We start from the raw sequence: 12,185 nt of genomic DNA, 5'->3' as shown, positions 1-12,185 counted from the left end.
ACTCCAGCACTTCTGCCTTTGTGGATTAGTTTGAGTGTTGAATGAGCATATATTAAGTGTCCACAGTGACAGGTCACATGCCAGTGATGGATGCACAAAGATAAGTAAATCGTCCTGTTGTCCTGAGTTTTCAGAAGGGAACACCTCTCCCCACCATCCCCAGACTCCAAATCACCCCACTGTACCTCTCAATCCTGAAAGTCCCTGTCCTGAAAATGTCCCTCCTTGTAAATTCATTCAGTCATTTGTTTGAAGGGAAGGGTTTTGGTTGAAATGTCGACCCCCCGCCCCATTCCTGCAGGAGATGCACATAGACCCACTAAGAAGCAGTGGGTGTGAAGGAGCTATGGAGTCTGACTCTCCAAGTTCAAACTGAAATACCAGCTGGACCTCCTGCCTCCCAGGAGACCTAGGGCAAGTTACTTAACCTCCCTGAGCTTAAATGTCCTAGTCTGTAAAATAGGTATAAGGAATGAATTGGATGAGATTATGTGTGTTGCTATATACCAAGTTACCCCAAATCTTAGTGGCTTAAGGCAAGCATTTTATTCTATCTTGTGGGTTTGGGGATAAGAGATTCGGGCAGGGCTTGTCTGAGTGACTCTTCTGGTGGCCACCGAGGTCCCTCAGCAGCGTTGAACTGCAGAGAAGCTGGTCTGGAGGGCCCGAGGGAGCCTCACTCACATTCATCCCGATGAACTCAGCTGGGACTGTCCCCAGAAGAGTGTCACACCCAGCTTCTCCAGCATAGTGCCTCTCTGGGTGGCCAGACTTCTTAAGTGATGGCTCAGGGTGTCCAGAGAGGCCCTTTCAAAAGAGAAGAGTGGGAGCTGCCAATTTCTTAAGATGAGGGCCTGGAAAATGACGCAACGTCTCTTCTGCTCTGTTCTGTGATCACAGTATCTGCCCAGGGTTAACGGGAGGGCATATAGACCCCTCTTGCCTATGGGAAAGGGGGGCCACAGAACTTGTGGCAGCCCATGCCCCAGGCCCATCATGGGGTCCTAGGGATTTGCAACCATTGACATCTGGGTGGGAGCTTTCTCCTTGGAGGGATATCAACAAAAGTGGGGGCACAGAACAGGTTTGTTCTGATGGGGAAGTGAGTGTCTGAGCTGGGGCTGTGGGAAGACCTGAGAACGGCTCACTCTGCCCCGAGTTTGCCTGGGGCAGGTGGCATGCCTCGGTTTGAATCATGGCTTTGTCACTGACTGTGTGAACCTAGGCAGGCCACAAGCCTCTGGACCTCCATTTCTAGTCTGTAAACGGAGGATGGCAATCAGATCTCTTCTGCGCAGGGATTGCTGTGAGGGAAAAGGGAACTCCTTCTGGAACACCTCCTAGAATACAGTGTAGAATTCTTTCCATACTGGAATACAACAAGTACTCATTAAACAGTTGCTTCCTTCCTTTTTGCAACTGGAGTAAGTCCAGGGGGGCCTGTCTCATTCTGGGGGGTCCCATCACCCGTGCAATGAACCATTCTCACAGAGCCATTCAGAAAGGACAGTTTCGGCCCCAAACCCAAAGAAACTAAGAAAGGAGGGGCAAGGCATCGTTTCCAAAGAAGGGAGTATCATTGATCCTACACACTGCCCTGCTCCCCCCAGAAAATAGCTACAGCCAGCCCCACAGCCTCAGCCCACCTGTAAGGGCTTGCGTCAGGGCTGAACGATTCCACACACCACAGGATGTGGTGGTTTTTAAAAAATGGCCTCGGGGGCACCTGGGTAGCTCAGTCGGTTAAGCATCTGCCTTCTGCTCAGGTCATGATCCTGGGGTCCTGGGATTGAGCTCCCTATCGAGCCCTGTATCGAGGCCTGGGCTCCCTACTCAGTGGGGAACCTGTTTCTCCCTTTGATTCCCGCCCCTGCCTGTGTGCACTCTCTCTCTCTCTCTCTGTCAAATAAATAAATAAATAAATAAATAAATAAATAAAATCTTTTTTTTTTTTTTTTAAATGACCACAATCCTTTAATACTTCAAGTGGAATCTGTGTTCCTCCCCTTGAATCTGGGTGAGCAAACGTCTCCCGGGACCCACAGAGCACAGCAGAAGTGATGCTATCTGGCTTCCGAGGCTAGCTTAGGAAAATACATGCCACTTGTACCTGGCATTCTAGAGCTAGTGGTTCTAGGGGAACCTGGCCGCCACGTAGGAAGTCCAACTACCCCGAGGATGCTAGAGGAGCTGTGTGTTTGGAGGCAGTTCTGTCGAAAGGCGCAGCTCAATTCCCAGCCGATGGCTGCCATTACTGTGAGCCACGGGAACATGCCGCAGTGAGCGTGCAGCCCTGCTGAGCTCGAGAGGTCGGCAGCCCCCGTGGACTGCAGCTGCAGGAGGGACCCGAAGCCAAAACTGTCCAGCTGAGCCCTTCTGACTCGCTGCCCCAGAGTATCCTGAGCAAAATAAAATGCTTGTCATTTTGACACCACTAAATTCTGGAGGACATTTGCTTCACAGCGATAATAACCAGAACATGAAGCCTAGTGATGATCTGGCCCAACTTCCTTCTAGAACAATCGGAGAACCTGAGGCCCAGAGAGGGGAAGAGTTTGACCCAGAATTCCCGCAAGCAAATGGGGTGTGTGGGGGGGTGGGGAACCAGGGCTGACACGTGGGTTTCTTGACTCCCAGTCTAGAGAATGCAAGTTCTGACTGGGAGGGCTTCTATCTTCCCTCCATCTTATCCCACCTGACGAGTTCCATGCGTCAAGCATGAACTAAGTGTTCTGAATCCTAAGGATTGTGCTAAGCACTGGGAATATACAAATAAGGATCAGGCAGGGGCCATCTGCCTCTTATAGGCACTCATAATCTGACTTGGAGGTCCCACCACTGTCATTCATTACCCACTGGTATCAGGCACCCAGGTGCATTCTTCACTGACATTGTCCTATGTGGGAGGAGACCCGGGAAATGGGGAGAAGATGATGTCTGTCACTCAACCGCAAACCATTATTAAGATTACTCCATGCCAGCCATAGTGCCAGGTGCAGAGCAGAAAGACTCAGTGGAGATCCACCCTGCAGCTCCCTGGGTCAGAGCTGGCCGGCTTCTGGGTCTCTCCATTCTTCCCAGGGCTGGCCCAAGCAGGGAGGGATCCCTGGGCTTTATAAGCATCCAAGAGGAGCCAATGTTGGGTCTGCCTCTCCAGACAACGGCTTCCCCTTTCCCCAGGACACTGCTGGAGCGGGCTGGGACCGTCATAACTAATTAACCAGTCTAATGGAATGAACCAGTTTTGTTGGAATTTAGCCCAGGTGGGAGGAATCTGTACTTTTCTAGATGGAGAAATGCTGAGTGCCAAGAAGTCCTGCCAGCTGGGCCCTGAGCTAGTGTGTCTGTATGTGTGCGCGCATACGCACCCGCACCCGCTTTCTCTGGTTGAAGACTGGGTCTCTATCCCAGCAGCCTTGAGTAAAGAGGGCTCTGGGGGTCCACTTAGCTGGCCCTGGTCCTGTGACTCCCATGAATACTATCCTACAGGCAGAGGCCATGTGGGATCCCGTATCATTCTCTACCCTTGGACCAACCATAGGCCCTGCTCAGTCTCCCAGAGCTCACTGCTGCTCCTTAGGCCTGAAATCTCTTAAGAAGACTGTAACTGGGAGCTAGCGCTCCCATCCCTGCCAACTGTCTGACTCTGAGTATGAGTTATGAGGATTTGAGTCTTGGCCAAGCCTGAGCCTCTGGCCTGCACCCCTCTGTCCATTCCCTTTAAGGGCTGGGACATCAGAATGCATCTCCTGAGTTCCAAATACACCTTCATAGGATTTTAAGAGCCACCCAACCCTGCCTTCTGCCCCTGTGCAGAACCATTATAGCTCCATAAGGCCCCGAGGGCTGTCCTCCATGCTGGGCTCTCCCCAGGTCCCTCCTGGGAGGGCTCTCGGCATTTGACTTGAAGCCTGTTAGTCTCTGCAGGCTGCCTGCGCGGGTGGGGGCAGGAGGTAGGTTCAAAGAACTTCTAAGCAAACAGGAACCTTCCAGCCTCCTCCTGCTCTCTTCTTTAGTGCCTTCACTAGAGGGAAGGAAAGGCTCTATCACCTTCCCCCCAATGATGATGGCTGAAAAACCTTTCAATTATTTGGGCTGGGGGGCCAGGCAGGCTGGGAAAGGATGCTGGCTCCTTGACCTGGGCCTCGGGAAGGAGGGGTCAGTCCCCGGCCAGAACTGGAATGCCAAAAAGGGAAGATGTATCCCCAGAGAGACCCTTGCTTGATAGCTGTGGGACTTGCTGCTATGGCTGGAAACCGCAAAACAACTAGAGTCCCAAACAGGAAGACAGAGAGGATATTACACGGCTCCTGTCACCCCAAAGTGGCTGAGCCCCACTCCAAGCCCCAGTAGGGAAAAGGGAAGGGCAAACGGCTTTGATGTCAGGCTCTCCGGCTCTGGGTGGGCAGGAGCGACCTCACCTCTCAGAGACCAATGAAGGACCTTATTGAGGGGCTTGTCAGCCCATCAGTGTCACTCTGGGAACAAACGTTGCCCTCTTTTCCTGTTCTTGTGCTATCCCTTTATTCCTGGTAAGGGGAACCACTGTGGCTTCTACTTTAGTGTAGCTAGTGCCCAGAAAGGGGCTCTTTTCTGACTGCGAGATGCAGCTCTGGGGCCCCCAGAAGGAAGGTGGAGAAAAGGAGGCAATGGAGGGAAAGAGGCTTGAGGATTTAGGAATTTCCAGCTGTGGCTATTTCACAACCTTGCTTAAGCCTGCTGGTTATCAGAGTCTTGGAGGAATGGAAAAGGGCAAGAGCAAGCAGAGTCTCTGATGGGAGAAGTAGGCTGGGAATTGACAGGAAACCCAGAACCTGGTGTTACCCCAAGCCTGTAACTCATTTTCTTCTCATCCCCACAGCCCGGAGTGGTGAAGTCTGGTGCAGGGATTCCACCAGGGGGCAGCACCTACCCATCCAGAGTAGGCTGGCACAGGGCAGGCTGGGCTCTCTACTCCGTCCTGGGCTCTGTACTTTGGGGAAATAGCTTGACTTCATACATGCAGAGCTAATCGAGAGGAGCCTTATGATGTCAGCTCCAACGTTCTTAAGCCCCCAGAAGATTCCAAAAAGGCCAGGTGACAGGTTAGTTCAGAGCTCTAGGATAAAGCCTTCAGCAAGTGGAGGGGAAGTCTCTGGAGGCCTCTGGCTGAGCTCCCATCTTCAGGAGCTAGTCAGTGCGCTGAGTCAGGGACCCTCCCAACCTCTCACTACCCCCAAGCCCCCGGCACCTGGACTCCCTCCCTCTCCCAGGTTGGGCCCTCTGTTTTCTCTGACTCTTCCTGGGTTCCCCTACCTCCACCCCAACTTTTTGATCCTACACCCCTCCCTCGAGGCCTTCTATTTGCCTGGTAGCTTTCTCCCTCCACCCATCTCCCCACATGTTTATCACCATCCACAAACACTGCAGAATGGAAGAACCAAGAGTGCAAAGATTTGCTGGGATCTGGTGAGGGCAGGGGCGGGGAGGGCTATTTTATTCCTTGACTTCCAGTGCCTGAACCGCTTCTGGTACACAGTAGGTACTCAAGAAATAGATGAATAGATGAATAGATGACTCGGCTATGGGATGCTAGGATTGTTCCCTCCCTCCATTACTCCCATCCCACTCCCATCAGTTTCTCTCTCTTCTTAGGATGACTGAATTCAGCCAGCCTGAGAAATGCAAGTGGGAGAGACCCCCAAAGGAGTCTGCCAGGACACACCCAGACAGCATGTTAAAGCCATTCATCACGGTCAGTTCTTTTAAAATCCTTGCTATGGCTCTTCCTTTCTCACTCCAGCTTCTGTCCAGTCCTGGGTCTCCTCCTCCCAGTCACACTTGGGATATTTTTTCTTTGCTGCAGCAAAATCAAAGCCAGCCAAACTCTGAAATGCGGACATTAGGGACTGGACAAATAAGAGGTGCTGGCAAATGTGTGTTTCTGGCCACAGTCCAAGATGGTACCCACCTTCCCTGCATATTAGTATAGATCATCAAAGACCACGATCCCTCTGGTTTTCTGACCTCATTAATGATACTTTTGCAGACAACCCTTGGCATCTGCATTGAGCTTTTAACTTTTCCTAGGAGCACACCCAAGCCCTTGTCTTGTTTTCCGAATAACCGGGTACTGCCTGATCTGGAAGTTGGGTGGTGCACAGGTGTCCAGACCAAATGTCCATCGCCTTGCAGTTTGGCCTTAAAATCCTCCTTACGTCACCCGGATGGACATGCAGGCTGCCTCAAGCTGTAAGAAAAAAAAATGAGGGTTAACATAAAGATGTCGAAGAGGCTCTGGACTCAAAAGCAAATAAAAACAGATGAATCTGGAAATTGCTCTTGGGATGAGGCCAGTAACATCAGGCTGGAGCCTAATGTTTTGGGTATGGCAGCTTCTCAATCACTTAGCAAACAGGTTCTCAGAGGCAGGCACTATGGGAGCTGTCAAGATGAGAAAGCAGCAGGGTCTGGAAGACCTCAGGGTCAGAGAGGGGAGATGAGACAAATTGCAGTGAGTAAAGCAACACAGAATCAGGAGGGGGTCGCAAGGAGGCACGGGAGCACTTTCTAGGTGCTTCCAGGGCATGGAGGAGCCACGCCTTTAACCTAATGATCTTTCAGGACGACACACTCCATACCCATGGGTGCCAGAGCTCAGGTTTTCTTCCGCCCAGACCAGGAGCCAATTCTCTGCGCAAGGCCCGCAGGTCTCGCATTCCACGGTGACAGAGACAGTACCAAGGCTACAGGCATCTTGGGCCTAGTTGGGCCTCGGAGGCGCAAGATGGGGGCGGGGTGGTCAGGAATTCCCAACAGGGTGTCTGGGACAGGAGAGGGCAGCCTCTTCCTCGCGACACCGTCTCTCCACTCCCTTTCTTCCCTGTTCTCCAGTCCGTCGCAATGAAACCGCAACAATAGTGGGCAGGGGGAGACCAGAGCAGCCAGAAGGGACGGGCGGGGGTTAGAGGTCAAGGGCCGCGAGCGCTTGGGTGTCACCGAGGCTGCAGTGGGAGGAGCTGTGGGGCCGGGGGTAGGCGGGTAGCCGGGCCGATGGGGGCGGAGGGTGGCGGAGGCGCGCAGGGGCGGCGCGCCAGGCTGGGCGCTGGCGGCGAGGGGGTTACGCGCCTCGGCTCGGCTCGGCTCGGCTCCGCGGAGGAAGGCTGAGCTCTGCGGCCGCCGGGGCCCTGCAGCGAGCCCGGTCGGCCCCGCGCCGCGCCCCGCCCACCCCACCCCGCGGAGGGCGCGCCCGGGCGAGGCGGGGCGGGGAGGAAAAGGCGCCAGCAAAGAGTAGCATCCGCTACCATCGCGGGAGGGAGATCGAGAGCCCCCCTTGAGCCCCAGCCCACAGGCGCCAGGGCTCCTATACCCTTAGGCCACCTTTCGCCCGCCTCCTGTTGCGAGCCAAGGCCGGCACCCCGCCCGGAGATGGGCAGACGCGCGGATGGCGTGGCTCCCAGCGCCGCCAGATCGCAGGAGCCCGGCGCTGGGGCGCTGCGCTGAAGCTCCCGATCGGCGCAGCCTGGGAAGCCTGCAGGTGTCCTTGGCCGCTCGGCCACCGGAGCCCAGAACCCCGCGCCCCGGAGCGGCTCCGCCCCCCAGGCTCGGCGCTGCGCAGGACGCCCCGTCTGAGGCCCCCCCCGCCCCAGCACGGCCCCCGCTGCGCAGCGCCAGCCCAGCGCCGCTCCCAGCCGCTGCCGAGCGGCGGACGCAGGACCGGAGGCTCGCTCCTGCGGGCGCGCTTGTTTTCCTGCGGCCGCCTCGCCCTGCGCAGCCCCCGCCCGCCTAAACGCCGCGCTCCGCTCAGCCCCGCCCGCCTTCGGAGCCCTGCGCTGGATTTATGAATGGGGGGAAGAGGCCACATGCCGCCGCCGCCGCCGCGTGTTGACCGCAAGCACCCCGGGCCCGCGGAGCTCCGGCTGCCGTGAGAGCGTCGGCCCGGTCCCGGCAGCCGCTCCGAGAACTTGTTGCTGCTGCGCTGCCGCCGCCGCGGGGAAGCCGGCGGCTCCCGGGACTCGGCACGGTCTGGGAGAGCCGGAGGGTGGCCCGTGTGAGTGTGAGCGCGCCGCGCGCGCTCCCCGGACCCTCGCAGTGCGCCTGGACTGTGCGCTAACTCGCCTTCTGGGGGTGAAGGGGGGGCGTGTCCAGAGCCCGAGCGTCTGAGTGTCCAGTCCTAGCAGGGGAGGTGTGTATTTGCCCCTGCCTCCCTGGGCCCCTCGCCCGGGTCCTCCGCTAGCCTTTTTCTTCCCTGCCTCCTTGCCGAAGCTGCCTGCCCAAACCCCAACCACCTGTGCACCCGAGAAACCCAACTCCTCCTGCTCGGCGCCCCGGGGGGGAGGCAGGGGCAGGGCCAAGCCGCAGAGGGGGCCGCCGCCGCCTCCTGCCTCCTCCTCGCCTCCTCCCCCTCCCCCGTCTGACGCTGCCTCCTCGGGAAGGGTGTTTAGAGGGCAGCGGCCGCCCCAAGCCGAAGCCCCGCAGCGCTTCTTATGATCAGCTCGGTGTGTGTCTCCTCCTACCGTGGGCGCAAGTCGGGGAACAAGCCTCCGTCCAAAACATGTCTGAAGGAGGAGATGGCCAAGGGCGAGGCGTCGGAGAAGATCATCATCAACGTGGGCGGCACGCGACATGAGACCTACCGCAGCACCCTGCGCACCCTACCGGGCACCCGCCTCGCCTGGCTGGCCGATCCCGACGGCGGGGGCCGGCCCGAGTCTGATGGCGGCGGTGCGGGCAGCAGCGGCAGCAGCGGCGGCGGGAGCTGCGAGTTCTTCTTCGACCGGCACCCGGGCGTCTTTGCTTACGTGCTCAACTACTACCGCACCGGCAAGCTGCACTGCCCCGCCGACGTGTGCGGGCCGCTTTTCGAGGAGGAGCTCACCTTCTGGGGCATCGACGAGACCGATGTGGAGCCCTGCTGCTGGATGACCTACCGCCAGCACCGCGACGCCGAGGAGGCGCTCGATATCTTCGAGAGCCCGGACGGAGGCGGCGGTGGCGCGGGGACGGGCGACGAGGCCGGCGACGAGGAGCGCGAGCTGGCCCTGCAGCGCCTGGGGCCCCACGAGGGAGGTGCGGGCCCCGGCGCCGGGTCCGGGGGCTGCCGTGGCTGGCAGCCCCGCATGTGGGCGCTCTTCGAGGATCCCTACTCCTCCCGGGCGGCCAGGGTGAGTGGCAGGAGCCTGGGTCTCCTCTCAGGGGTGCAAGGGGGCCCGTGGCAGTGGGGATAGGGGCCGGGAGGGGCCGACAGAAACTGATTTACCTGGCCTCTCCCTCCCTCCCAATTCCCTCCGGCTTCCCTGGGCCCCCAGGGGACTCACAAACCCCCCCCCTCCCCCCCACACAGCCTCTCTCCTGCACGCCTCACCAGGAGATTGCACACACTTGACTTACCACTTGGCCCTCGTCCCAGCTGCCTGCTTTGCCGCATCCCCTCAGAGGGAGTGGGGTACCCTTAGCTGAGCTCTTCCACCCCCTTCTTTGTATGCGGACCGCCTGTCTTCATTGACCCCTCCGCTCCTCCACAGGGCCAGCGTCCTGGAGAGGTGGAATAAGGCCTTTTGCCTGAGGCAGGCAGGTTTTGGGGGGAAGAAAACTGGGTGTGTTAAGGGTCACCTCCTTTAAATGCTCGGGGTACCTCCGAATGCTGTGAAGTATGAGTTTTGCAAAGGGGATGCCAGCTTCAGCCCATGACAGACGGGGCTGGGACCAGCACCCAGGCCTCTCATCCAGGTTTCTGGAGAACCCTTTTTTTCAGGGAGATAAGCCAAGATGTCTGTCCCATGCCATGCCCCAAAGGCTTCCTGGTCACCTGGGATGGCCTGGCTTCAGTTGGACAGCGAGGGCCTAATGTTCTGGGCACTGCAGGCTCCCGTGGTCAGTGGCCAGCCACAGGCTGCCTGCCATGATCCCAGATGTGTTGCCACTTCTTTCCTTCCTGCTGCAGCACCAATTGGCTTCCCAGAAAACCCTGGTTCAGGTTATTGCTTGAAACGAGTGTATGGGGGAACAGAGGGGGGTGGCATAGGTTGATCTAGGCAAGGTCTAGTCCCTTCCCACCACCTCCTCCCCCAAGTCAGTCCAGTTTCTTCCTATCCCCTTAGGTGAAAGGGGGTGGAGGGGCGGAGATCTGCTTGGAGAGCTTTAAAAAAAGAAAATTCCTGAAGGATGGCTTTAAGATTCTTTAAAAAAAGAGAACCCTGGGGGCTGTTGTCTGGCTTCATGGTTGGCAGCCTGAAGCCTGGCTGGGGTCTGTCTGGGAGACAGGAAAGAACAACATGTTTTGGGTGTAGGGTTCGGGTCTTGCTGTGGAAGCTGGTCCTCACTTCTGGCATCCCCAGTTGTCCTGTTAATGAGTCTCAGAGCCCTGTCACCCTCCTCAGCACCTCCTGGGCTGGGCCTCAGCCTAGTCATGGAAGGAAAAGTTCCACTTCCCCACCCAGGGGAGGATGGGAGACCGAAATGAGACTGCAGGGTGGGCCAGGCTGGCGTCATTGTCAGACCAGGGCAGAAGCAGCTCCTGCCTGGGAGGAACAGAGGTCCCCGTGGTGGAGGCCTATAAGGCTGGGGCTGCAGGCATCCCCCAGGGAGGCCCCTGGTGGGCAGAGAACTTTCTCAGGACTGAGAGTGAAGCCGGCTGGGGGCTGGGGGGTGGTTGGGGAACTGCCTTTGTTTCTTTTCCTGCAGTCCTGAGTTACAGTCCTGAGATCAGCTCAGAAGGTGAGGGCCCGGGGCATGGCCTGGCCAGGGTCTGCTGTGAGTTCTGGGGACTTCTCCTGCACCTCACTGACCCTGCTCATGTCAGCTCGAGGCTATGTGTGCTAGAGGAGAGTGACAAGTGTGGAATTAAGGTTCTTTCCAAATTGGAGGTGAGGGGAAGAGTCTTCATAGACATGGGGGAAGGGGACAAGCCAGGGAGGCAGGAATGCTGTGAGGTGGTTAGGAGAGTTGGGTCCTATTTCTGGGCATTCTGGGGTCTCTGGGGGACTTTTCACATTCTCTGGTTCTCCTCTTTTGGATTCCAAGGGAATGTTCCATCAGTGAGTTTATGTTCTGCCAGACAAACCCCAGGGCAGGCCAGCCAAGGGGCTCTCTGAGCAAACTCAGAGCCTAGCTGGCCCTTTCAGTTCCTCCAGGCTCCCAAGATACTTGTCCTCTTGATACGGAATCCCATCAGCCAGCGCCTTCTCATTGAGGTTAGGAGTCCGGGACCAGGCAGGGTTAATTCTCCCCACTGAAGTGATGAAGATACCAGGATTCGGAAGCATTAGATGTCGTCAAACACAAGTAACCACAAACAGGACACCTTCCCTAGGTTCCAGCTTTCTGGTTGTGAATACTGATGTGAACAGCTATATGGAGCTTAATGGCATTTGTCCTCAAAGAGGAATTGTCTCCTGCCAAGGAGCACAAGAGGGAGGCAAACCTGGTTCAGCCGTTCCTGGGACAGACACGTGGGAATACATCATCTCAAAAAATTCGTAACTGCTCTTCACTGTACTTTGCATTAAGCTCTAGCACGCCCAGGAAACTTAGGGGGGAGGTGTCCTCCCCGGGTAGTGGATTGGGGCCTCGGGAGGGTAAAGAGCTTGCCTGAGATGACACAGCCGGATAGTGGCCCGCTGGGAGTCCAGGCCCCCGCTCCTCGGACTGCCACATGTGCTTTCCGCCATACGTGCTGTTCTTCAGATGGAGAGCTGGCTTGTTCCTTATTCCGGCCTGGAGGGTGTTCTGAGGTTCTGGGGCTGTGCCCTCCCTGCTTAACTCTGTTACCCCCAGGCCGGTACCATGGCCGCTCCAGCAGTGGCCCCTGGGTCTGTGGGAGTACCTCTGGTCCTCGGGGCCTGGGGCGTTCACTGGAAGTGGGAGGGCAGTGGAGCAGCGCTCTGCCCCGGGCGTCTCTCTGCACTTGGCAGCTGGTCATCTGAGGAGTACGCCATGACAGGAGCAAAACAGATACAAAAGGAAAGTGGACTGAGTGGAGCCTGTTGCCTCGCTCCTGGCCTGGCCTGCAGAGCCATTCCCCATCAGGCAGGCTCCAAGCAGGCCAGGGTGCTCAGCCCTGCTCCCCTCACTGGGGCCGGGCCCATGACAGCCGCTGCTGTGCTTCCGTTTCCGTGGCCTGGCAGTCGACATGATAGACTGGCTGATCCAGTCCCCAGTCCCCACCTGCCCAGGGCCCGTTGTCCCAGGCTCTGCCACAGCCCGGT

At 57.4% G+C, this 12,185-nt stretch overlaps 1 protein-coding gene and 1 long non-coding RNA gene across 6 annotated transcripts in view; one reads left to right on the top strand and one right to left on the bottom strand.

The window, feature by feature from the left end:
* Nucleotides 1-5,434: 5,434 nt before the first annotated feature.
* Nucleotides 5,435-8,947, bottom strand: LOC309842760. The gene is made up of 2 exons (XR_014299758.1): nt 8,858-8,947; nt 5,435-6,229 (listed from the first exon to the last, which is right to left on the bottom strand). It is a non-coding gene; the product is annotated as an uncharacterized lncRNA (long non-coding RNA).
* The window catches only part of KCNC4 (potassium voltage-gated channel subfamily C member 4), a 35,996-nt gene continuing 30,831 nt past the window's right edge, over nt 7,021-12,185 (top strand). For 2 of the 5 annotated variants that reach the window (XM_082687478.1, XM_082687477.1), the window contains exon 1: nt 7,026-9,143. In XM_082687478.1, coding sequence (XP_082543604.1) covers nt 8,466-9,143 — 678 coding nt within the window. In that variant the 5' untranslated portion in view covers nt 7,026-8,465. Of the gene's footprint in view, nt 9,144-12,185 lie in introns of all 5 variants that reach the window. The other 3 variants (XM_082687474.1, XM_082687475.1, XM_082687476.1) reach the window with 3 other exon arrangements.

The sequence above is a fragment of the Mustela nivalis genome (genome assembly GCF_964662115.1).
Source record: "Mustela nivalis genome assembly, chromosome: 10".
NCBI classification, from domain to species: domain Eukaryota; kingdom Metazoa; phylum Chordata; class Mammalia; order Carnivora; family Mustelidae; genus Mustela; species Mustela nivalis.
The sequence above is the reverse complement of the archived record's forward strand: the minus strand, read 5'-3'. Positions and strand labels throughout refer to the sequence as shown.